General features: G+C 44.0%; 1 protein-coding gene across 2 annotated transcripts; it reads right to left on the bottom strand.

The window, feature by feature from the left end:
* Window positions 1-11: 11 nt before the first annotated feature.
* On the bottom strand, window positions 12-26,412 carry THSD1 (thrombospondin type 1 domain containing 1). Of its 2 annotated transcripts, none has more exons than XM_084201493.1 (5): window positions 26,249-26,412; window positions 20,012-20,150; window positions 13,698-14,663; window positions 5,770-5,928; window positions 12-1,392 (listed from the first exon to the last, which is right to left on the bottom strand). In XM_084201493.1, exons 2-5 carry the CDS (start codon window positions 20,067-20,069, stop codon window positions 17-19), a joined length of 2,559 nt encoding a protein of 852 aa, XP_084057619.1. In that variant the 5' UTR covers window positions 20,070-20,150; window positions 26,249-26,412; the 3' UTR covers window positions 12-16. The 2 variants fall into 2 exon arrangements, with proteins under 2 accessions (XP_084057619.1, XP_084057620.1); XM_084201494.1 differs by lacking the exon at window positions 26,249-26,412 and adding an exon at window positions 25,839-25,975.
* Window positions 26,413-26,574: the final 162 nt, after the last annotated feature.

Genomic DNA, 26,574 nt, shown 5'->3' with positions numbered 1-26,574 from the left:
GGCTGCAATGAGTCACTCAGATCACCAGCTTCTCAATGCTCAGAGTGCTTGTTTCATCTTCTTCATTTGAGCCAAAATACCCAGGCAGGTCGATCATCTGCTGCTCTGCCTCTGTTAAGCCAAAAGTAGAGTTGTCATAAAAGGCAAACTCAGGGTCCAGGGGGAAGCTCTGGCACTTGTCCCTTCGATACTGGGCAGGGCTGACGCTTAGGCCTCTCTGGGAACTATCTTTGCCATTTGGGCCGGTTTCTTTCCGCCACACGCCTTTGGGGTTAGGTGAAGGGCCCCTCTTACTTCGGCTGGGCTCAGGCTTCTCAGCTGCCTTCTCCTGACCAGCAGGCTGGCGATCCGTGATCAGGTCCAGCTTCCTCACCGGGGGACCTGTCCTGTGGTGGGGCTTTGTGCCATGGCCCTGTGGTTCACACCCCAGCACAGTGCCATGGGGCTGATCCAGCTTTTCACAAGCTGGATTAGCGTTTCTTGATTTTGGCCGTGTCCTGTCCTCCAGACCCTGGTCCCACGTCCTGGTCCTGGAGTTGTAGAGGGGAGTCTGTCGGGGTGTGAGAGTGGACATGCTTCTCTCTCTGAAAGGCCTGGCCTTTTTAGTTTCATGGAAACTGGCTGTTCTTCTGAACTGCGAGTTTCTGTGACAGCCCCTCTCAGGCAAGTCCACTCTGTTATCCTGGTGCTTGAAATGACCTCTTTTTACCAAGGTTTGGGTAGGGCTCATTGCAGGATTTGCCTGTGAGAATGGAAAATCCAGCCTAGGGTGAGAGCCTTCTCCCAGGAACTTGGGCTGACTGGCTGGCTGGTCCAGAAATGGAGATTTGATCCGAAATTTGTTTGCCACTGCCTCGTCTTGGTTTTCCCCACTCAGGGGAAGCATGGTGGTGGCACCAAGAACCGTGTCCGTGAGAGGATTCTGAGAGACATGGTACACCTTAGTGGTCTCCGTCAGGCCTTTCTTCTTCATCTCTTTCAGCTGCTGCTGTGCCAGGCGGTAGCTGAAAATTGGAGGGATTATTTTTTGGGCATTTGGCTGAAAGTTTTCACTTCCAGAGGCATCATCTTCTTGGGCAAATTGGAGGCTTCGCCTGTAGGTTAGGGGAATGTTAACAGGAGCATCCCCTCCTTCAGCAAAGCTGTCCCGTTGCTTGTTGCCTTGGCAAATGTTCTCCTCATCTGAGTTTTTCCGGAAGCCGGGGGAATGGACGGAGTTTCGTCGGACAGCGGTGCTGCACTTCTGAGCTCTGCAGAGCTTCCTCCAGAGGGTGATAAGAACAGTGGCAAAGATGATGAACAAGCACAGCGAGATACCTGTGATGGTAACTATATTATTTGCTTTCTGGTCCTCTCCTGGCTGAACAGAAGGTGGGGTGGGAGGCTGAACAGCTGTAAGAAAGATCACACACATCTGTCAGAGTTGCACTGGCAGCAACATTTTGGTATTTGAGGATGGATACTTCACTACCAAGGAAAAAATCCATTAATACAGTACAGGAAGTTGTCTGCCATTAAAATTTGCTCATTGGAGATGACTTACTACTTGAAGACTTCAAACTGGCATGAACATCTACTTACTTTAGACCAACACTCCCACAGACCTTTTAAATGTAATCATTATTTTTTCCTGTTCTGCTATTTCCATAAGGTATTACAGAATACCTGGAAAATGGAGGAACTCTGCTTTCTTAATGAAGTACATTTAGATTCCCTGTTGAAAAGTGATATAAAGGCGGTAAAAATAAGTCAACCCAGGCTAGTACTTCAGGTATCACTTTAAAATTATTTTTAGGAGAGCCTAAGTGGGTGTGAGAATTGAAATGAATTTGAAGAGAGAGACAGCATCAGGAGAGGCAATGCAACTTTTCTAAGCAGTCCTCTGAGGATGCTTCTACCACCGCCTGGTGCCACAGTCCCAGTGGACAAAACCTTCCCATGCCACAGCAAGCTTTCAACTCAAAGTGCCATTGCTCTTTCTCCAGCATTCCACTACCATTCTTCTGTTGTGGACTGGTACTCTGCAAACCTTTCTTCACTGAGATGATAATTAGCCACCAGGACAGGCGTTCTAGGGAAGTCATCATGGCCAGAATTCACAGACTGTCTGGATGATGCTCTCAGTCATATGGTTTAGCTTTAGTAGTCCTGGGGGAGCAGGGAGTTGGACTCTATGATCCTTATGGGCCACTTCCAATCTGAGATATTCTATGATTCTGTAATGTGACAATCTCAGAGCCGTCCACAGCCCTGTTTAAACCTCTCACTTGCCCATTCCACCACATTACAGATGGCTGAACCAAGGACAAATTGGTAATTCTTTTTTTGAATAAGGTCTCAAGTATTTCACGGGCAACCCTAAACAGAATACAGCACGGTCAAAAGTGGATTAACTGGTCCAGTAGCTAATTTTAGTATCTGTTAGCATTGCCCAAATTCTTCTGTTCTGGTCAGACATGAGCGCTCTAAAGCCATGAAGGTTTTATTGGAGGACAAGGCTGGTTAGTTGCAGTTGACAAGAGCTGGCCAAGAAGGTGTGAACTCAAACGAAACCACTGAACAACCCTGCCCTAGTCTCTAGTTTTATCCAGAACCCAAAGCCTTCCATCAGACTGATAGCCAGCCAGCTGTAAGACTTGGCAGGTGCTCCTGCCTGCACCACAGCGCCTGTCCAGGAATAGGAAATGTGACTGCAGAATAACAAGAACTGGACACCATGTACTTCCCATAATTCAGGAGAACACACACTCAACAGCAAGCTGGTAGTGCAGCTGTTAGGTGGGCAGGATGCACAAATGCACTGATGAACACAAGCTAGAAGGTCTCAGGCTGCTACAGAACAGAAAAAGTGCAGGGTGCTCAGCTGAGAAGGAGATCCACTTCCCTATTTCAGGGCTACCTAACAATCCCAAGTCCTCTAAAAAATCCTGCCATTGCATTAACTTTGATCTTTGTGTTACTCTGAGAGTTTGAAACCAACTTAAAGAACAAGACTAATGTCTGCTGAATCCTATAGGAGGATCTCTAAAATTTGCATTCAGTCCAATGCCCCTGTGCCAGAGCCCAGAGCACTGCTGCTTTGGATGCCTGAGAGGGGAGTGAACAAGCTGACCTCAGGGAAGCAGGCAGGGCCAGCATTTGCTCTATTCAGCACCACTGCAGCAAAGCAATTAATTAATTTCTTATCCTTCTCTCAGTCGTGTTGGCTTATGCATATTTCCCAAATACTCCATTATCTATTTGTAATGTATGCTGTGCTTTATTGTTTGGGATACACAGCTAACAGCAAGGAACTGACAGGCTCCAAAAAGGACTGGGTCCCTATGGCTCACTTCTCCCTGCACCTCATTGGCCCCTGCACCATGTGCAGGCCTTGCTCATTCAGCCATTTGCTCCATCTGCTGGACTAATGTCTGCAGAGTTATGCTGGAAACAGAACTTGTCTGCTTCTAAAAGCTGCAGACAGCCAGAGTGGGAAGGGTAAGGGTGACACTCCCAGCTTGAGATCAAGCAGTGGATGAATAGTGTGAAGTCAGTGTCAAACCCCTTCTTGAGCAAGGTGAGATTTCAATGGGATGAAATCATGTATGTGATTCTGTAAAGGAAGCTGCCCCATGTGGGAGCAGGAAGACTAGAAACCATGTGCAAGACAGAAGCAAGGTATTTCCTCCAGATGATCCCACGGCAATGGGTGCAGATGCAGGCCTCCTTTTCCTCCATGCTCTCTATGTATGAACCTTCTTATTAACCTAGAGACCTCACTGGAATCTGGGGATTGTCCAGACCTGCTGAGTCCAACCAGACTGCCACAGCTGTGTGCACAGTGTATGCATAGGATGGTTGGAAACCATCATACACCTTTTACAGCTGCACACCTGCTGCATGGGAGGAATGACCCCTCTGAGAAGCACCAGAGGCCTGTCACCTCCTTGCAGGCAAAGCAAGGTCCACAGAAAAATTGTGTTTCCAACACATGCTCTGCATGCAGGGAACCCCCTCCAGCGAGCTCCTTGCAACAGGACTGCTCTCTGAGCTCTAAGCTCCAGAGGTGGGGAGTGAAACTGGCTGGTAAGGAGCTAAACCAAATTATATACTTACAGACATACCCCTCCAGAAGATAGACAGAAGGCATGGCACAGCACAGCTCAACAGCAGCTTTGGAAAAAAACTAACAACCCACTGTGTTTTGGTAGTGGCATTGCTGCCCACAGCAGCCTCAGAGACTCTGGCATAGAGAAGACAACTAGAGCAGGGCTAGTTTAAACTGGGGACCCAAAGCATCTAAACTGTTCCTCTCTGCTTTCACTCAGAGCTTTACTAAATAAGCAAACCCACATGGCCAGCATTTTCAAGTCATTAAAAACATTAGACCTGTAAAAACATTCCCAGTGCTTCATGACCACTGACGACATGTAATACCTGATTTGATGGAATATAATTTTTAGTATTTTCCATTCACCCAAACTTTTGTTAAATGCAACCCATTTCCTGCAGTGTTCCACAACACATTTCAGCCCTGCCTGTATACTTCTGAGGCCTTCATCCTCCAGCATGTGAAGCTGGTTCAAGCTTCCACTAAAAACACTTCCACTAAAAACACAGTCCTCCCCTTTTCCTGCTCCAGCTGCACATTCTCTCCTCCTGCTGTCCCTTCCTTTTCAGTGGCAAAAACACCACAGTGGCCATGGGCTAAACAACTCCCCAAATCCCCAAACTGTCAATTTTTTAGCTGCCTCTATTCCAGTTCTACACACTGCACTTTTGCAAGCAGAAAGAAGTGCCTGCAAGCAGCCAAAGCAAGGAATAAGGCTTGCTGGTCACTTTGTAATAACTGTTAAATTATAGTCTGAGATCCTAGGAGCCTGCACCGCTCACGGGCATCTTTCCTTCCCCATCCCCGCCCCCTGTGGCACCTGTGGGACACAAAGTCACTGGAGCCTGCAGACCAGCTTTCTGTTCTCTGTGGTCCCTTGGCATCAGCACATTCCTTTTCCACAGGGAATTTGCCAGAAGCAGAAGTTTTGCACAGACTGAGCACCTGTACCCTGCTCAAACAGGGCACTTCTCATGTCCCTCAGCAGTGGCTGTCAGCACCCAACTATGGTGCTGGCTGGCACAGCCTCATCCAGCCTCACTGGGGGCCATGTGGCTGCTGGAATCCACCTTATAGAAGGCTCAGGTCTCTTAAATCTGCAACCACTTGCCACCTACCAGGAGTGGCCAGTTGTTACCAATAGGTAAGGGTCTATAAAAGCTTTATAAAGCCTTACCTATCAGTAACAGTCAGCCTGCCCTGTCACAGGCCAGCAGCAATGGCAGGCTGAAGCAGAGGGAGACCTGGCACTACCACCTCAAAAAACTCACAGAATAGCAATCTCGCACCCAGGTCCCAGCTGGAACTAGCACCCTTTTTAAACTGACTTTAGCTTTCTAGTAGGTTTCCACTGGAGTCTTTGGCTTTCGCTACTGAACGTGTTCTGATAACCCCAAGATCTCTCTTTCAGGATTTCTCCACTCTCTGATCATCCTGGAGATTTTAAACTGCTTCCATTGCACCCACAGCATTCAGAAATATTATGCCTTGGAGCCCTATCTCCAGTGTCCCACAGTCAGATGCACAGAGGCTCCTGCCCTACTCCATCAACCACAGGAATGTGACAGCCCCCCAAATCAGTATGACTGAAAGAGAGACGGGATGTTTCCATTTTACACTTTGCTTTTGCCAGGGCAGTCACAGAACCGGGGGAAGAGGACAGCAGAGCTACATACACACACACTCCTCCAGCGAGCACAGGGAAGTCTCCCTCGGTGATCCAGCGCAGCCTGGTTTTGCTGGCGAGGAGGTGAGGCACTCTCGGAAGCGCTCCCGGATTCCGTCCCCACAGGTGACACTGCACGGGCTCCAGGGCTGCCACCGGCTCCACGTTTCTACAAATACACAAGCTCACAGCAATGAGGAATGTGTCTGCCTCCTTACCTTTAAAGACACAGCCAACTGCCTTCTTTTTGAGAAAAACAGCAATAAATAACCACACAATGCAAACAGCAAGACCAAAAAAGCAAGCGGCATCCAGGGATGAGCCAAAGCTTCCACTTGTTGTTTTCCTTTTTTCATCCCAGTGTCAGCCTGCAACACAGTGGTCAGTCAACTGGCAGGCAGGTTCTGCCTGGAACAACAGCAAAAGGAAATGAATCCACAGATCTTTGAAGTGGGCTGGTAATTTATATATTCATCCAATTCCTGCCTGACAAACAGTGCATTTACAGCAGGATAATTTGATTGACTGAAGTACAGTTACTGCTGATTTATATGACTGTGACAGGATGATAAGCCTACAAGGCCTAATGAAATGGCAACATTGGTTTACTCTTTTATTTTTTTTCCAGCACACAAGCGTTATTGAATCATTCATCTGACAACCTACAGGACTCTATTGTTTTATTGCTTATGATTAGGTAATTAACTCATGGATGGAATTTTGCATGTTCATTTATTTATTTTAACAGGAGGCAGGCGCAGGTTCTAACACTATATTATAATTTTTAATGTGTAATAAAATCCCTCTTTTTCTTAGACAACATCCTCATCCAGTGATCTCCACATTCAAACTTTACATCAGTGAGAACCCAGAGAGGTAAAGATGGGGCCATTCCAGTCCCTGTGTGACAGTGGAGACACTGAGGCAGGGGCACAACTTTAAATTCCAAACTAATGCATGAGTTCAGGTGTAATCTTAAAAGATAAAACCCCTGGGAATGCTCCTATGGGTCAGCTGACTTTGACAGAAAGAAGAACAATAAACTTCTTAACTTCATTTCATTGCCCACAGATAAAGTAGAAAAACAGCTAAATAATTTTTTTTTTAAAGTAGACCAGGTTAAACTCTGCTCTTTTAGATAATTTATGGTGTTGCTACTGCCAACACAAGCTGTGATTTTTAATTTTATTACTGCTGCTAGCATGCCCCGAGCCCTTAACCAAGCTATGATGTTCAAGCACTAGAAAATGTTGCATGACTGAAAATGGCTTTATAATTTCATGTTTTATTGGTTGCTGTATTGTTCCTAGTGTGTTATTATTTTTAAATGTCTCTAACAAGAATAAATACAGCTGTGTTTCAATAAACATTAAATTGTAACTGCTTTGGGCCCTGTCCTACACAGTTTTGTGACCATGTCAGCATTAATGTGAGCAGCCTAAGAGGAGCAGTGGAGCTGCCCTCCTGGCGCAGGTCCTCACCTGCACTGCAGGACGGGGCCCCAGAGTTTGAGCTTACACTTGTGCTGCCAGCCACGGCTGCAGAGTGTGTGTGGGCACACACTCACACACATTTGCATGCCCCAGGATATCTGCCTGGCCTGATGTAGAGGAGAGATGGGCATGGGCATGACAAGACACCCTGGTGCTGCTGTGGTTCTATACCCACACAACATCAAGTGACCATCCCGGCTGTTTGTCACCAACTCCACCACAATACTGCAACATCCAAGATCCCAGGCTGTATTTCACTTCGTGCTCTTCGTGCACCTCTCCACTTTCATCCCTCTGTGTCTGGAGCTGGTGATGAACCCAAAGGCAGGCTGAGCTTTCAGACCCCTCCTTCAGTTTGCAGCCATGTCAGCTCCCAGGGAAGTACAAAATGGAGCAAGTGTATGGTGTCAAGGGAAAAGAGAATCAGGGGATGCCAACAAGCAGGTAACTGAGGAAGTTTGTTGGGACAAGGAGTCCCAAAAAGGGACAGACCATGGAAAGTTTGCAAAACCACATCAGTTAGCGAGCCAAGCTATTACTGAGGGCAGGAGAAAAAACTGTTCATCATCAACAGTCACTAAAGGGCTCATTGATACCTTGTCAAAAAGACTTCATAGTTTCATATATATCATAGGATCTCCCAACAGTTTTCTTCATATCAGGATCATGAAGGACTCCAGCAGTGTCCCTCACCATTGGTAGAGAGGCCAGTTGAAGGACCCACCTCCTTGTAAACCTACAGACTCTGTGTGAGCAGCTTGGTGAGTTCCTGTCATAATTTCCTGTGCGTGAGCTAACTTGTTTCCCTCTCTCCACATTTCCTGCTCATCTAAACGTCTGTTAATTAAAGTCAGATGCAGAGCCAAGCTCAGAAAGGTTCTGGTTGCCTCCAGTGCTAACACTGGTGATAGTGGAGGGTGCTCAACAATCTCCACATTGATGCCTGTCGGTTTCAACATACAGGAACATTTAGGATGAGTAATTTCCCAACACTGACGTCAAACTTGACATGCCCATTGCTCCAGGACACTTTTCACTGACTTGGACTTTGGCTAAAGGTATAGAGTTCCTTAGCAAAAACACTTGGCATCCATACCTTTGGGGCTCAGAAATGTGCCTCAAACAGCAGGAGAGCAAGAAATGTTCCAGCTCCCATGAAAGATGGGAGATTTAAACTCCCGCATCTTGCTCTACAATCCCCTGCAATTACCAGAATGTAAAAGAAAATGAAGCACAGTTTATTCTCCCCCAAGGAAATGAAATTATTAACCTCCATTTAAGACAAACAGATTGAAAATGCCAGGGGAAAAACCAGAAGGTATGCACTGCAAACTAGCTCTAATAAGCGTGAGGTTTTTTCACACACAATTGAGGAATCAATTATCAATGTGAAGACATCTAACTGATGAGTTAGTTTGAAATAGCTGACAGTTGGCAGATCTGCCAACATGAAAGATAAATGCAATTAACTGTGTTAATTATTGCTCTGCATAAATTTCTCCCCTCAGATTTCCATGTTCACAAGATTTTGTGCATGCAGCGCTGTCCGTCAGCACAGTCAGCAAGGGACACTCAGCATCATCCTTCCAGCCTGACACACATGACCAGTCTTAAACACTTCAACCAGGCCAGTCGTGTGGGACAAAATCACTAATTACTGACAGGTTCATGTAAGTATCTGTGCTAGCCTAGGGGATTGCAGGATATTTTTGGAAGCTGAGATCAGTTTTTAGGTCCTGAAAACAGCCTCTCACCCTTCCATGGAAATGAAGCTTGGGTGCACTGAAATGGTGGCATGCTCCAACAGGTTACTAATTTGGACAACAAAAGGAAAAGGATCCCTTTAAAGAAAGAAATCCTAGACTCTGGAAAAATTAGAGTCTTTTCCCCACAAACAGGCATTGTTAAGAAATGGGGAGGCACAGCCTAAAAATAATTTTTTTCCAGAAGCTGAGTCTGTGAGTCTGTAAAACTTGATTTATTCCTAATGTGTGGAGACAAAGCATTTACTGACACAGAAAAAGTGGATGGAGTACAAACCAGCCCTAGCACACCCAAATCCCCTGCATTTGCCTGTTTCTAAATAAACACCCAGCCCAGGTTCAGGCAACAGAGTTAACTGGTTCTCAGAATTTCCTACCAACGAGCAGATCTGACTCACACAGTTTTATTCAGGAAGCAAAAATTTGACAGAAATTGTACATCGCTGCCTGACCTCTAGATGCTCCATTTGCTCCTCTCCTCCCTTACTGACCACTTTTCAGAAGGTCTTTCCCCACATTCCTCTTTCCCTTTTCCGGCAACAGCTCCATTTCTTACGCCCTGCCAACATCCCAAAAGCAAAAGTCAGATGAACAAAATTAATTTGTGCTGCAGGCAACTGCAAGAAACTTCAGTGTAAGTCACACCAAAGTTGAAATTGGTCTCCATAGTGTAACTAAGAACTGGAAAAGAAAGTTAATTAACACCAGAAATATGAAAAACCACCTTTTTCTATGCTTAGGCATTACTGATTAATATTATCAGTCTTGTCCTGAATATTTCAAGCAGGATACAGACTAGAACATGGGACAGCCTTCTAAAGAGAGCAGAAGTCTCACTGCTGGGGACACTTAAATCCCAGGTGAGCAAAGCAGAGGATTAAGCATGGAAAAGAATGAGCCTGCAATGCATCTGCTGCTGGATAAGATGATCTAACAGGGTTTCCTATCTCAGACATCCCAATAATCCAGTCAAACACTGGTGAAAAAATGATCCTCTGTGAAACAGTGAAGAGCCCACCAAAATGAATTAAGTGACTCACATCTCACTGTTAATTTTTTCACTGACTTTCAGATTCTCCAATTAGGGTCTACAGAAAACTGCACAAGTGCTGTCCCACAATTAATAGATATATTCACAGTCTTGGATAGCATAAGTTTTTTGTGACACTTATTCTGAAGCTGATCACCTGGGCTTGAAGAGCTGTCGACCTGGCCCACTGGGAGCTTTTTCCTTCCTACTCCAAGCACAAGTCAGATTCCAAAAAACTGTACTAAACTTGGCCTGAATGCGGAGCAAAGAGCAGGACTGACAAAGCATCAGGAATATAACTCATGTCTGATTTATGGAAAAGAGATGTGGCAAAATCATATTTTATCTCATCATCTGTGGTTTGGATGAAGATCATTTTAATGATTTAGGAACTTTGATCATTTCATAACAATGGAGCATATGCTAAATGAAGTAAGAACTGGCTGAGTGACAGATTGGATATGCAACTGTCAACAGAAAACCATCACTGAGTGAGAATGCATTTGGAGAGATTCCAAAGGGATCGGTAAAAGGCTCAGTGCTTCCTAGTTGACATGAAAATAAATATAAACCATTACTGAGAAAATATGTGCCTCCTGTAATGACACAAGCAGACAGTGCAGTTGTATGGAGCAACATAGGGTACTTGCTAATTTAGGATAATTAAAGGAAAATAGATCCTAAATCAGCAAAGTGAAAAGGAAGTGTAGGAAGAAGGAATGAAAATTGTACCTGCACGATGGCAGACTCCACACTGAAACAGCTCAAGAGGAGTTTACAGGGCAAAAGTAAATTTTATGGAAAATTGCATAATGCAATCAGTGGAATGAAAGCAGAGGTAGGGGTAGGGAGAGTGCTACTGATCAAGCAGCATCAGTGAGAAGGATGTCTGAACGCAGCACACAAAGCCAGTACCTTGGCTGTCAAATAAACATGAGTATTTAAAATAAGAGAAAAGGAGCAAAACAGAAACAGTAGATTAATCAAATCCTGAAGAAAATGCCTTCCAATTAAAGACCTAATCTTTCCAGTTTGTTAAAAAGAACTCTGAAAACATCTGGTAGTAGTGAGATGACCTGGATGTGCAAATGTTTTTGTGAGGCAAAGACAGTAGATGGGAAACAGCTATCAGAAAGCAGCAGAGTAAAATTTAGCCACCAGAGGATGAAGCTAGATTAACTTTAGTTATGAAACACATAAAGTTTCCCTTTCCAAAAGAACAAATAAATCAGAGCATAGTATTGAGAGAAATTACCAGATAAGTCTGTTTTGTGGTGTCTTCAGCAGAAGACTGGATAACTCTCTGGAGGATAAGTGGCAGTCAGATGCAAGACTAGCTGTGGGACTCAACACCAGGGCAACTGAATGAAAAATGATGGCCCACAGCGCACAAGAGCCCAGACTAGAGATTTATCACCTCCTCCAGCCTTAAACTTCAAGAAGTCCAAAGCAGAAATTAGGAGACTCAAGGAGAGGCACCTGTTCTGCAGCAGTCGCGTGTTTTACACAAACAGCTATCAGGGGTCTGCTGTGCGCAGGGCACCTCACAGTGCCCAATGAGTGGGCTCAGGGGAGCCCCTCCCAAAGGAGCTAGTAGGCTGATGGCCATCACAGGCAGTGCAGGTTTGCTCTGTCTGTCATGGCTTCAGGCTGATGTGCCCCTCCCAGAACACCCCGCTCCTTTCAAACGCTGCCTGAAGGCTTTGAAGTCTCACAGATACAGGCACAAAGTCAGATGTGCTGCAGCCTAATTAATTTCAGGTTGACATTTTATTTACAACTACATGGTGTGGCTTTGCTTTCATCAGCTTTGTAGTTGAGATACTCTTCACTTGGCAGCTATTTACCTAACTCTGCTCTTCAAGAGGCATAGCTTGATTCGTTCCAATGAGATTGTAAGGATGGGGCTGCTGAGGAACCCAGGGAAACAGAGTAGACTGCAGGGAACCATTGCTTAATGGAGATCTCATCAGTTAAATATTGGGCACACTATCATATCTATACCATATGTTAGTGATTTACCTGTCAGGGTAACTATCTAGATCATATCAGTGTGGCATACCACTCAGGTACAGAATAAAAACTAGAATTCTGTCTTCCTTCTTCCTTGTGAATTATCTCCATTAAGAAAATAATATGCTTTCATTTTTAGATAGACTTTCTTATGCCAGAGGAAGAGAGGGAGTGCCAACAGAGAATGCAGATGGGAAGTTAAGATGAAGAGAACTATGTACTGGGTTTGGCATGTGTTGAAAATAGAGGTCATTTTTAGTACAGAGAGTTAATTAAATAGCTAACAATTTTACAATTTGCGAAATAGCACAAAATAAGACTACATGATGCCAGGAACGTCATTAATGTAGGCTGTGTCTGAGATCGTGTGCTCTGGAGCATGTCCTACAACTCCTGGTCTTCTCATGATCCCTCTCAGATACCTGTCCATGAAGTTCAACGGCCATTTTTTAGCTAGAGATCCTGCACTTTCTTTTCAGGGCAACCAAGGTGGGCAAGTGAGGAAAATTATGCACATCTTAAACTTTTCAATCCAAACTCTTTGAAGTATGAAGTTGGAAAATACTACTTCATTACCTGTAGACACAAGCTGCTTCAAAGGAGAACATTTACCTTCCAGGGTGTAGGCAATGCAGTCTAACCCAACCCAATCCCAATTCCCTCGTGCACATATTCCCTCTCTGTGGCTGCCTTCCACAAATGAGTGATGAGAAGAGTATTTGGCTCATCTGCTTCCTCTGCCATGCAACTGTGTTTGTAGACTGTCAAACCATGCACTGCCACTTCTAACGCTATGGCTTTAAAACATATACATGATTTTGGCTTGACCATGCCTGATCATGGTCCAAAGGATTATACGGACCACCAACTGTTCCCAGTTGGCAGACTGTACTATTCTAATCTTTCCTATAAGGAAAGGTTCGGCTATATGAACATGGCTCATGATCTGCCAGAAGGCCTCATGGGTCAGAAAATGCCCTGTGGTCTGTTCTAAGCAGCAAACACATCTCTAGAAATATTGCTTTAGAAAACTTGCCAGCTGTCCAAGTGACACAGCTGTGCCCTTCACTGTAGCCAATTCCTGACTCATCTCACCAGAGTTTGTGCATCTAACAGGAAGAGCTCTAAACTTCTACACCAAACGGGTAGAGAAAAAGACACTCGTGTGAGGATTCAGCCCCTGTATGTTCAAGACACATGAATCACACTTGCAAGATGCCTCTCAACTAAAATGCTACACAACTACTTAATGTTGGGCCCCTGGCTTTCACACACTTAAATGCAGTAAGACTAATCCTACCTTTAGAGTCTCCAGTGGGCCAGATCTACTGCAGTAGCTTCTTACCTCACTGAGAGGGACAAGTTTCATTTTCAGCCCATCAGGATAGGTACGTCATTGAGAATGCCCTAAGTGGTTGTAGCTGGTACCTCGCATTAACTTAGTGCAACCTTAAGCTACTACAGTGGCACTTGTAATCAAATGTCCTTATGCCCTCTACATAACAGCCTATCTTGCTCCCACCTGAGTATGACATTACAAGTGGTTTGTCTGGTGCAGGAGACCCAAAATCATTACCCATGTTGGCTGGGAAGACTGCTGATTTTGGCTAAAATAGAAAAAAAAAAAATCAGTACGAACCCATATTCCTTTGGATCAGCATACATTCCTTAACTCTTGCTGGAAAATAGCTACGGTTTGAGAAGTTGAGGAGGTCAAAGCAGTATTTGTTCTTCCCCACATCAAACAAAGTGCAGTTAAATTCTGTCCTGTTGTCTCCTGGGTGAAGTACGTTTTCATACAGCCAAGTTGTTCTTTGACTCGGATGCTTGAGAGACTCTTTATAAACAACGATTTTTCCACTGATAGAAGTGCAAGGTGGAGAGATTACAAAAACCTGAACCAAAGTTTTGCATGTGTCTTCTGCTGCCACAACCAGTCTGTATCCAAATTTGTGGAGGAGATCCACAGGTCCTATGGAGGCAATGATGGAATGTGTTTCTAACGATTTCAGTAACACAGTGATGTATATTTCTTGACTGACAGGTGGGCAATCAAACTCTACCCACTGGGACCTAGACAGGGGGATTCCTTTGCTAGTTCTAATGCCCAGAGTCTCATCAGAGCATACTCTTCTGAATTCATAAAGGGTGCTGGTGAATATCACATCCAGTGAAATCACAGTCTCGTTCATGGCACATAACTGCCCATTTGTAAAAAGTCCAACCTGAAGGGAGCTCCCAAGCACCTCTGAACTCCTGTTCAAATCAATGTGAAATACAGGCCATTCCACATGGAGGGTGGACATGCTGCTTCTGCTCCACTGGGCAGCACTGCTGTTGTCACTGGGAGAGACCATTCTGAACAAGAAATCACCAGCACTCTTGAAATGGAAACACTCAAACACCACCGTCCCCTGGGACTGATTTGTGGGAAGCTGTTTTCTTGCAATTATCTCACTGGTGCTGGCATCCAATAAAAGGATGGACACATGCTCTGCTGTTACATTACCACCACTGTAGTACTGATATTCCACAGACACTGTGTCATTGCTGAAAGCTACATGATCCGGGTGCTCCAACAGGAGATACTCCACTTCGCCGAGAACTGAAAGGAAAAGTTCCACAACAGTATTAAGAAACAGACAAGTAATTGTTCCTATGGAAGAAAACAAATATTTTTTTTAATTGATGGATATTAAAATAATGGATTTTAATAATGGATATTAAAAGTGGTTCTCAATCTTTTTCAAGTGAACCAGATCACAAAAAAAAGAAAGGTCCTAGCAATAGCAGTTAGAGCTCAACAGCTCTGTTCTATGCAGGGTTGTGATTTGGAGCAGTTCAAAATCCACTGCAGTAACACATTCAGGAAGGTAAAATCCAGTATTTCAAAGCAAACCACAAACCACCCAAAAGATTAACAGAAACCTTAATTTATCAGAATAAATTCTCAAACTTTTCAACTTCTTTCACTTACAGGTTTTTAAACTCCACAGAGGCCAGCTGTTTTTCAGCTTCAGCCATAATTTAGCAAAAAAAGGACAGTGGTTTCTTATACAGACAGATGAAAAATGTCCCCCAAGTTAAATAGAATAGGAAGTCTGCATGATGCTTTTTGAAGCCTTTTCTCTTGCTCTGTGTCTTATGAATCTTTCATTTTGCTCATTTGCATCGCAGACACTTGAGTGAAAGAGCTGAAAATAACAGTGATGGTGACTGCAGCACTTTTCTTGTCTCAGATGTGGTGCAACATGTCTAAATGACATCATTTCATTATAAATGGTGCAGGCTTTTCAAATTCACTTATTGCATGACCATGTTTGTGCAAGTTGCCAAATTATCCTGAGACATGCTGTAACTAGCAATGATATCTAAAGCAATAAATTGGAAGATCACATTTCCGTTCTTAGCTCAGCTACCTTCTCTGTGTTGCTTGAACCTTAAGGATTTCAGACACAGAAAGGTTATCTGAAAAATGGGAACTGCATACATTTATTCCAGATACAGAATGTGCTGTGAGACATCTTTATAAAATTAATTGTCTGGGGAAAGGCTTCTGAGTCTTAAATGGAAGGTGCCATGGAAGTGTAAAACTTCAGTTAAAGCAATCCTTTCATAAGTAGTATCAACTAACAATACTTTGACTTGTTAAATCTCTTACATATGTCTTAAGATTACCTCAAAGAAAGCTTTCCTGGAAAAACACTGCAACTGCCAAGGCAAGCACTTCGCAGTAAGGAGTAGCAGGACTCATCTCACATAATATTAGACGCCTACTACTCTAAGCTTCAATTTGAGTTAGTCACCTTGGATTCACTTTCTTCTCAGCAGGAAAGATTTTCAGGAAGAAATTAATCTGACTGGGTATAGACATTTACATCTAGGTGGGGTGCAGTGTGCACTAGAAAAAAAGAGCCTATTACTTGCCACCAGCTATAACATGTCCTTTAAATAACCAGCTCCAACCACATACATACATACATACATAAAGTCCGAATAAAGGTGGCACACACAGCCTTACACATATAAATCGTACATATACTCTTACATGTATGCACTATAACTCCAGCCTTTCATTTGCATTTCCACAAGACACTGCTTCATTTGGCAGATGGACAGTACTCATTATCAGAGGGTTCTTTTGTTCTCAATCTTCTGTTGGTGGTCCTACGTATTACTGACTGTGCACCGTCCAAAATCCATCCTGATAACACAGAATTATTCATTTCCCCCACAGACTCTTCCATTGTGCTCTTATTGTAATGTATTAGTGCATTAGAAATATTAATGACATTATTCTTCTCAAAATCCCTGAAAAATGAGAGGAGGTCACTATTCTTGTTTAGTGTGTTAGGAACCAAGGCACAGGCACGAAGGTAAAAACTGTCAAGTATCAACTAATTGTAGTGCCTTGTGAAAACCAGGACCTGATTTTAAGTACAATGGTCCTTCAGACATCCAAAGCAGGATCCCATTCATTGCAGCTGTGGTGGGCACATGGCACGACAGCAAACCTGATCTCAACTTGGACAACCAAAAACTAAGAGACAGAGCCTAAACACCCGTGAAAACTGTCTCTTTGAACTGCCCAGCAACACATTGTCCTTGCTCTTCATGTTTTGGCTCTGTCATGTGTGCCTGCCTATTTTACAGCGCTGTTTCTACCACCATCTACTTTCAGTATCTCTTGAGTAATAGCTTAACTCCACTACTGTTACCAGAGTTCTTCAAACTCCTGCCCTCATCTCTTCACATTATAGCTCTTTTATCTTCTGCAGTTCCTTGGGCTTGCGATTAACTCCATCACATTCCCACCTTCCTTTCTCAGTGCTAGCATTCCATAAGGGAGCACAGAACAATCAACTCTTGTGTCCAATAATGTTGGGGAATTCTTGCCCTGGGCTGGAGCATGCACAGTGATGTATGAGGCTGGCAAGAGGAGCCAGCAGGAGTTGGGGCACACTTGATCCTTTAGAGAATCTCATCTCTAAGTCATCTGCAAGAATTTAGATCTGGACCAGATCTAGCTCTTTATAAGGACAGCAGAAAGCATGTCCCAGGCCACTGTGAAAACTCTAACAAATATGAAGTTCCCACAGCTGTGTTAGAGTTTCCCAGTGAAATGGCTGTGAGTTGAAGAATTTTTTTCTTTGATAGTGGGCAAAATGATACATTTCTCTACATGGGAATCAGCTAGATTCAATGTAGCTGAAACATTAAAGGAAAAGGAAATCAGACCATGGCAAAAACCCAGCATGAAAAATTTCAATTTTAAGCTTTAAACTTACAACAAAAACATTCAAGCAATAGTAATGAAAAGCACCGATGTTTCTACCTACTGCTTTATTGTCCTTACTCTCTTTTACAACAGTCTTGACCTCCTTGCACTGTTGTTATTTGGAATGGCTGAGACGAGGAGTAACACCACTCTGTATGTTGGGAGGAAGGACAGGAGGGCAGGGGACTGCTGTGGAGCAGTCCATCAACCCTTAGTGCATATCACTTAGGAAGTGAGGAAAGTGAGCACTGCTGGAGGATGCTGTTACAGCACTGCAGAGCTCTGGCTGGTGCACCCCAGCTCACAGCATCCTTTCCCCCACTTTGGTAAATAAGAAATTTGCACTTTTGGACAGACCACATAGCAGTTTTTTACAATGCTCCAAAAGACACCAGTCAGGAGACAGCTTCCACTGTAAGCTCCTTCAGCTGCCCTTCAGCCTACTACGTGCCCATGACTCTGCCACATGCCAAAAACTTCGTCCCAATCGTTCGGACAGCCAGTCAGGGGTATCTTTCAATACACTAGTATCATTTTCATTGTCATTACAATGGTCTCCCATTGAAAGAAGTCTGGCTGTGGTACCAACAACCTGCCAGAGGAGTCTTTGTAAGAATTTACACTTTAAAAGATTAAAAGAAAAGTCCTTGATTTCACTGAAGAGCAAGAGGAATTACTTGAGGGCGCTATTCAGATAGTTATTTATTTTTAAGTGTTTTTAAGCCAGCTTGCATTGCGCTGTTGGCTTGTCAGCCATCAGTAACACAGAGCTAAGTAGAACAAAAACATCAGTAAAACTGATAAAAAATGAGAATACAGTTTAGTTGGATGCTAGAGCTTTTTATAGCACTTCAGTAATTTTCCAGAGCATACTGGATCACTTAAAAATAGTCTTGCCTGAAACAGAGAAGTATATAAATGAAATAGTTATCTAAAATCGATGTACACAGTAATATTCAAAGATACGTATATGCAGAACTGTTTGAAAGCAATTTTCTGAATTATGGGTTGCCCTTTAAGTGGAAATAATGTGAAAGTTGATAAAGTTTGCAGCAGAGATTTAGCTCATTAACTGCACCTCATAATTACTTGCTGTGCCACACTCTATAAAGTTCATGAATAATAGCTTTTACCTCTGAGTCAATCAGTTGTGAATGTCTACAGGGCTGGCTCACCAAGAACCAGTGGACATTGTAATCATTCATCTCACATCTTGGCTCCAGTGAATGATTACTTACCTTCACTGTCTAATGCACTCAGTGCAGTGTTTCTACCTGGGCTGGTTAGCTGTCTTATTAAAAGAAAAAATTGTAGTAAAAGCCATAGACAAGAGTCTTTACTTCTACTAGAACAAGTTCATCTAAAAGATAGCAATTCTAGGTTTTCTACATCTTTTAGGGATCCTTTGTTCTGAAGCAGATATGGAGGATGCACAGAGGAAGGAGTAGCATACCAGTCATTACTTATAATCATTTTTCTCACTTATACAAGGACAGCATACTGCATGTTTTTGTCCATTTCTCTCTTCTGTAAGACAACTTCAGCTGTTTGATGCAAGAACTACCTGCTACAGCTCATTCCATAAGTGGGAATTAACCACTCCTTTTCCCATGTTTTCAACACTGTACTTATTTCTGCAGTGCACAGCTTAATCCTTCAGCATGGTTTGACAGTGTACTGCAGCTGTCAAAACAATGCTGGCTTTTAAACTAGGAATGAAATTTTGTAAAACATTTTAATATCTTAGGAATTAAGAGTCCCATTTTCAGAATTTCTAATTCACTCTGCAAAAGAAAGTAATTTGCAAACCTACTTCCTACTTAGTACATTCTTGGAAAGGATAAAACACCATACATATGATGCCCCTCAGCTTGTAGACATCTTGCAGGTTTCTGACTTGAACTTAGGATGTCTAACTTCCCTCCTTGGCAGCTGATGCTGAGAAGGAGGCTTTTTCATTCTACACATCTCAGTTGCAGATGGGTAAGAGCTGCTTTCAATATGTATGGATTTATGCATGGACTAATCAAACAAGATTGACTGTCTCTGACTACCCGTCTAATTTTATGTGACTAAGATTGAGTATGAACCTCATCCTTTGGCTTCTTATACAATCAAAGTAAAGAACACCTCTGTTGTACTCAAAAGTTCTCTGGGTGGCAGATGGGGGACTCAGATGGGGGCTCACTCAGCCATAGGAGGTTGGCTGCGCTGTAGATGCTTACATATCATCCAACCACCTAGGTTCCTTTCCTAGTAATGGACAGAAACAGGTAGTTCTGGACATATTTCCACCCATCCTACTATGGATACCTAAACCAGGCCTATCTTCCATGATGTTCATTAAATATTATGAAATATAAGTCTTACAAGAGAGCAGAGTTCCAGTTACTGCTTCTAGCACAGCCAGTCCCTTGATGCTCATGGAAATTTATTAATTTTTCTTGTTCATTTCCCTGAGCAAATTTACATCAGGAAAGAATCCTGACACTTATCTAAAGGGACAGTTTATGCAAGTTGCATTTAACTATTGCATAAGATCTAGATTAAATTCTGTGCCTATCAGTGGTGGCTTCTATAGCATTTCATTTCCACAGATCACCTGGAAACACCACCATTCAAAACCACCTTGTGAATGCACATCACAGTTTTCACTTGACAGCTCTAATACTCACCATAGTCACAGAGCACTACTAACAATAGATTTGAAAAATCTTTCAACATATGTTTCATTCTGACCAGTGAGATCCTGGATCCTTTTACTCCTCATGTCCTTCTTCAGCTCCAAAGTGCCAGCACGTTTTCCAAGAACACCTAAAAGTTAAAAAATTACAGCTGGGTCAACTTTGCTTCATAAAATACAAGAAGAAAGACATATCATTAATAAGTAAAAAAATATGAATTAACTATTAATCAACATTTCTCTCATTTACTTAACAACTACTAACACTCATCAATGTATCTGAATAAGGACAGCTACAACCCGCTGTACAGTAATTTTCCATCCTGAAATGGAGCTTCTGAGCCAGAACAACAAAGACAGATAACAACAATTTTATCTTTGCATTGCAGGAACTGCTGCTATGGATATCTTATATTATGACCAAGGCTCACAATAGCAAAATAATGAGTATTTTATACAAAATATAACTCTGAGCTCAGGACATACCAATATTGGAGATTTATTGCTGCTGCACAATTCACATCATTTGTCATCTGCTTTCAAGTATGAAAGCAGCTCAGCAGCAAACTGACTGGTCATCAAACCAACTTTTTGGTCATCGAACTCCCTCTGTTATTCAGGTCTAGCAATACACTTCGTGATCTTACTAGATTTATAAGAGATCCGTAACTGCCTTTTATGTCACTCTGACTGATCAGATGGAGAAGGTGCCAGCTTCCACTTTTTCCTCCATAATTTTTTACGTTTACAATCACTACAGCCTTTGCTAAGCCAATAGAAATAGATTTATTTTGGCAAGTTTCCCAGTTTTATGTCCATGTGGTTTAAACTAGTCTTTATGAGTCTTGTAATAATTAGATAAAAGAGGTTGGAAGCACAATGATAGCAGCAAAACCACACAGTTTCCTTCAGAAATGTAAGTAGAAGGGATTCTAGAAAGAGAAATTCTACTCAGAGGCCATTTCAAAATATAAAAATTGCTCTCCTGCATTTCACAGAGCACCTGCAGGTCAGTGTCACTGTGCTCACCATCACACAAACATGCAAGAAAGGTCTTGATCCATTAAGTTTACAACCCAATTTTATGAGAGAAATCTGGCACTGGAGCAGGCAGAAGTTAGGAATGAGCAAAACTGTGGAGGAAAATGGTAAACACAGGAACCAAGTATGGCAAAGATCATGTATGTCTTTAGAAATCACAAATAAGATATTTCAGCAATTACACTGCTCTGCTTGTCGAACTAAGATGCAGCAGATGTGTTACTTGAAAGCTTTTTGAACTGCTCTCTGTGCCAAGTGGCTGGAGAGAATAATTTCTAAGAAGAGACTAGCAGCACAGCCTTGCTCAGTAAAAGCCCATTATAATAATAGCTGCACATATCTGAAAGGAATAATCATCATCTGGCCCAGGAACTTGACAGGGCTCCAGAAAACATTAGATAGGGACAGTGATACCGCCACCACCCTCAATTTCACTTGATACGCTGTAAATTACAGGAAGACAAACCTTGTGCCTCAGGAGAGGGGCGGCTGCTGACAGAGGGCGGCGGGGAGCCAGCCTGCCTCCAGGGACAGCCGCTCCCGAGCTCCTCCAGCCGCCGGCAGCAGGCGCAGCGTCACAGCAGGAACATCATTCCTTGTCTGTATCATTATTGACCACTAATCAGTTAATCGAAACAAGGAATCAAAGTAGTCCAAAGAAGAAAAAGACGACTTTGCTTAAAAAAAATTAATTTTGATAGATGTCTTGGCCTCTAGAGTTAACTGCTCAAAGAAAACTCGAAGATATGTGGCATTGCTGTAAACTGCCCTGAAATAAAGTGGGGGAAAATTGCTTTGTGGGCCACTACCATGATTGTGCTGGATGGCTTTAAGGGGTCCTTTCCATTCCTAGCCTTCCTAGCTGCAGATTCTTCAAATGGCTTTTACAAATACTTCTTTCAGAAAGTCACACATTGACAGATGAACTTCAAATAATCCTAATCTCAGTCTAATGAGCAACACACTGCAAAGAGGAAATGAAGCTATGGAAAGGAGAATAAATGCTTAGAAAAAAATAAAAAAGCCTGTGCAAGAGAGCACTCTTGAGGTAGTTGCTTTACATCTTAATTTGCACATCAGCCCAACTGAGGAAAAAGCAGCATGGCTCATGAGACAGGGTGCCAGCGGGAGGCACAGGGACCAGACCTGACTTCTGTTCCTATTCCTGCCACTGCCAGACATAATGTCAGCAAACTACAGCATTAATCTGCTCCTCTCCTTTCCACCCCATCTTTCACACTCTGTATTTATAGTAAAGACTTTTCAGGACAGAGATTCTTTTTAACCAAGCCCAGAGATGGAGCCCAGCGCCAGAACCTTTGGGTGTTTCGGTAACACCAATCCTTTGTCACACCAAAACCTCCTTCCCTCTCACCCTTCCTTCTGAGTTATCTTGGCTCGCTTGGGAAAAGATTGTGGTGCGCTGTGCGGGTAACACCCAGGCTAGAACTGGAGTGTTTGAAACTGTACCAAAACTAACTTCCAATTAGTGAGATCAGGTACCTCTGGAAGCCTAGCCCAGGGCTACTTCACCCTCTGCACGCCTCTGCAGCAACTGGATTGCAGCAGGAGCCCTCCCACCTCACACACATACAGCTACTTCAGGCTACCAGCTGCAGTACAGCCCTACCTTTGAACAAAGCTCCAATTAAAGAGCTCCATGAAGCCTCCCTGAGCTTTTGCACCTTTCCTAGCTGAATTCCAATAGTATCTCTAAATGCAATGCTGGCCCATTTCTGGTGTAGCAGTGCCCTCGTACTCCTCTCTTTTTGCACGGGTTTGTTCCTCTCCCCTCCTTCAATGTTCTCCTTTTGCCTCATCTCAATTTTGGACAGGCCTTACACTGATCACTAAGTTCAGTTCAGAATCTTCCCCCCTCCTATCTTCTCTAAGCCAATTTCTTTCTAGATTTCTTCACATTTTTAGGTCTTCTTCCAAATTCTCCATATATTTGCCACCTGCTCAAATATTTTTCCGCTTTTCACACTCCTATAAAATTGGTTTTTGAAGCAGACAGTACATTTAAATGGTTTCTACTCTATTCAGATCTTCTACCTCAAGTTCATTAACTTAATGAGATGAAAAATGATGGAACAGAGAAGGCTATCAGACTTCAAATAATTGGCTTTTTTAATTTATTGGTCTCATGGACAAGCATGAACTGAGGCTCTATTGTGCGAAATGCAGCAGAAGCACAGCAACATAAAAAGATGCTTTTTTCTTCCAAGAGACAGTGTAATGGGCTGACTGGAAGTGGAAGACTTCCTCTCCAAAGGGAATTTGAAATGACAGATGAAGAGGGCATAAGCCATAAAGCGCTTTGGAAGCAAAGACCAAGAGGCTTGTGTGCAACGCAAATGACACAGGAAAACTTTGAGTCCCTGCTCTGCAGCAGATTTCCTGTGCTATCTTGGTCACATCTTACTTTTCCTGTGGCACAGCTCTCCACTGGAGACTGTATCTTGCTATCTGGTATGGGGATTACAAGAATAAATCCTCATCAGCTGTTTGGTTTGCAGGTAAGAGCCAGATGTGAAATTTGAAATTACGCTTACAATATCTTTTGCAAATAAGTAACAGAATAGGCTATAATACTGCCTATTAGAATCATCTGTATTAATCTATTCAAAAAATGTCTCTATTTCCCTATATCATTAAAATGAAATGAAATATATTGGGATCATTTTGGTTTTACAAAAAAAAAACCCCTAAAATAAACCAAATAAATAAAAAACTCCAAGCCAACTGGATTTATGACTCCTGGTATTTTTGCAGCAGTATCCAAGGCTGCAGCACAGACATGACATTTCAGACACCAGCCACCTCTTCTGAGAGCTGTCACCTGCTGATTTGGCAGTAACCACCTTCACCAAGTGCAATAGCACAGCACTCAGTGCCTACTCCCCCTTCATTAGGGAGATGAGAGGCAAATAAGCCTTGTAGTTAAGAAAGGGCCATCAGGAATTAATCAGACACTCCATGACCAAGCATGGAGCTTAATGAGAACACAAATCCATGGCACTCAAAACCTCTGTGCTCTGGAGCCTCAGTCATGCAGAAAAGTGCCACTGATGGATCCCGTATTTCGCCTACCCACAAGTACCCTCAGTCCCCTTCCTCTCTGCAAATCCCCACCAAGAGCTGAGCCTGCCCTAGCTCCCATCCTCCTTAGGGCTGTGCTTGCTCATCTCTCCTCTGAGCACAGCCTTGCTCTCTCCTTGTCCCACCAGCCCCACAGCTGCAGAAGGTGGACCCAGCCACAGCACAGAAACCCCTGATTTTACACAAATGAAAGCAAGGTGGGAGAAGGGCTTGGGGAAGGAGTGAGTGTGTGTGGGGGTGGTATGATGTCAGGCTGAGGAGTGGTCCTCTTGGAACCAACCTGCCCCTTCCCCAAGTAGCAGCACCTACCCCAGGCACTCTGATGGACCCAGCAATCAGCCATGGCCTGGGTACTTAGTGGAATTAGGGAAAAAAAATCCTTTATAGCCGTTCACTATTAAACATTTTTCAGTTCTATTTGCAGCCCAAAATCTGGCTATGTATGAGAGGCTGACGGCAAAACAGGCTACAGACAGAAAAGCCTGAAAGTCCCTAAATCCTCCCTACATTTCACAAGCAGCACTAACAGCAAAAAGAAATGTGTATCTGCAACATTTCCTCAAATGGATTTCTTCATATTTTATCTGTACATTGGAAAAGAGATTAATTATTTTCAACCATCATATGCTTATTGCAATGGGATTAGGCAGCTATTGAAGTGTTACCACCTGCTGGGAATTTCAGAACCTTCCATATAATCTCTTCACTTTGACAGTAAAGAGAGAACACCTCAACTATTCATCACATTTTATCAAAATCTAATCACTGCTGACCAGCCAGTGGTCAGGGCCAAAAATATGCCACTTCTTGGAAGATATGTAGTTTAGCCAGGAAAGTGTCTATGTGATGTCTGCCACAGCAGGGGGCTGGAGCTGACATCCTCAAAGGCATCTTTCATTCTTATTTACACATCCGACAATTTTACATTGTTATCAGATAATGACTTTATTAAAATTATGCATCTGAATTCACTAGGCTGAAACTGACAGCACCAGATCCTCTTTGTGCAAGAAAAAACTCAATAATTAGCTGGTAAAGCCTATTTTCATTAATATTTGGGGTCAGATATCACAAAATTCTGAGATTTCTCAGTTCTTTTTGATATTAACACAGCAATTCAAGAGCAGGCTGGCCAGCAACATCTGTCCTTTGAAATCGAAGGGCTTACAACAGACAGAGTATAGTGATGATATTTACTTTGGAAAATGTACAATGAAAATAAGTTTACTAAGCATAAGATTTGGGAAGGTGTTCGAGCAATAATAAATAAAGAATGCAAAGAATTAAATACGTTAGATGAGAGCTCATGGCATAAGGGAAGGAATGCAGTCATTCATTCTTTCCTTTCCCCTTCAGAGTTTCTTTAAAAAAAAAAGAAAAGAAAAAAAAAATATATATATACACTGTCCACTGTTACTGGAATTCCCCTTTTGGTGGGGTTTATAATGAAGATCATCGTATGGAGAACAAACATGGCACAGCTGATACAATCAGAAGTTTGTTAGAGAAGCAGGTCTGAAATACCGTGAAGTATCAGTATTGAAAAGAGAAATGCGAAGCTTTCTTCTACGCTTTATCCGGGGTTTGTCGTGTACTCACACGGCTTCGACCGGTCTAGCGACTGATATAAAGTAGAAATCACCAAACATATTAAAAACCACTAAAATTATTCCTACCTATTACGGACTCGGGTGAGGAACCCGGCCAGTCGGTCCCCGTGCCGATGCTCCCGGCGCTCAAAGAGCGGTAGAGCGCCGGGGCCCCGGGCGGGACGGCCGCTGCCTCCGGGGCACAGACGACCACAGAGGATACCGGGGCGGAGGCAAACCTGCCGGCACACGGGTGTTTTAAAACACCTCCGGGACCGCGCGTCACGGCGATCACGGCGCGATCCTGCGGCACCACTCGCTCCGACCGACGGCTCTCCCCGCCCGTGCCCGCCGGCTCCGCGCCGACAGCCACCCCCGGCCGGCTCCGAACCCCGAGCGGCCGGGGCTCCGCACCGCCCCACCCCTCGGCACCCAGCGACCCGCCCGCGCCCCGGGACCCCCGGGCCCGGCTCCCGCTCCGCCCGCCCCGCGCTCACCTCCACGCCGCGGGCGGAGCGGCCGGCGGGTCGGGGATAGAGCGCGGTCCTTCCCGTGGAGGAGACGCCGCCGGCAGTGCCGAGGCAGCGGGCGGGCGGGCGGGCGCTCACTGCCCGCCGGCAGCAGTGGCGGCAGGAGGGTTAAATGGCGGCTGCGGGCGGCTGTCAGCGGGCGCGGGGCGGCGGCGGCGGGCGCCGAGCGAGGGCAGCCCGCGCCCCTGGCGGCGAGGTGCTCCCGGCCCGGCCCAGCCCGGCCCAGCCCCGCCGCGGCCGCGCCGCCCTCACACGCCCGCCCGCCCGCCGGGCTGGGGCGGCCCTGCGGGAGA

Source organism: Fringilla coelebs, assembly GCF_963513975.1.
Source record: "Fringilla coelebs genome assembly, chromosome: 2".
NCBI lineage: Eukaryota > Metazoa > Chordata > Aves > Passeriformes > Fringillidae > Fringilla > Fringilla coelebs.
This window is presented reverse-complemented; position numbering and strand designations above follow the sequence as displayed.

Excerpts from the sequence above, each read along its gene's own strand:
- THSD1 (XM_084201493.1), bottom strand. The coding sequence starts at position 20,069 with ATGAAACATATGTTGAAAGATTTTTCAAATCTATTGTTAGTAGTGCTC. Across the intron at positions 14,664-20,011 it reads AGTAGTGCTCTGTGACTATG|TTCTCGGCGAAGTGGAGTAT; the intron begins GTGAGTATTAGA and ends TTTTCCTTTCAG. Across the intron at positions 5,929-13,697 it reads GCTGATCCAAAGGAATATGG|AAACGTGGAGCCGGTGGCAG; the intron begins GTTCGTACTGAT and ends GTGTATTTGTAG.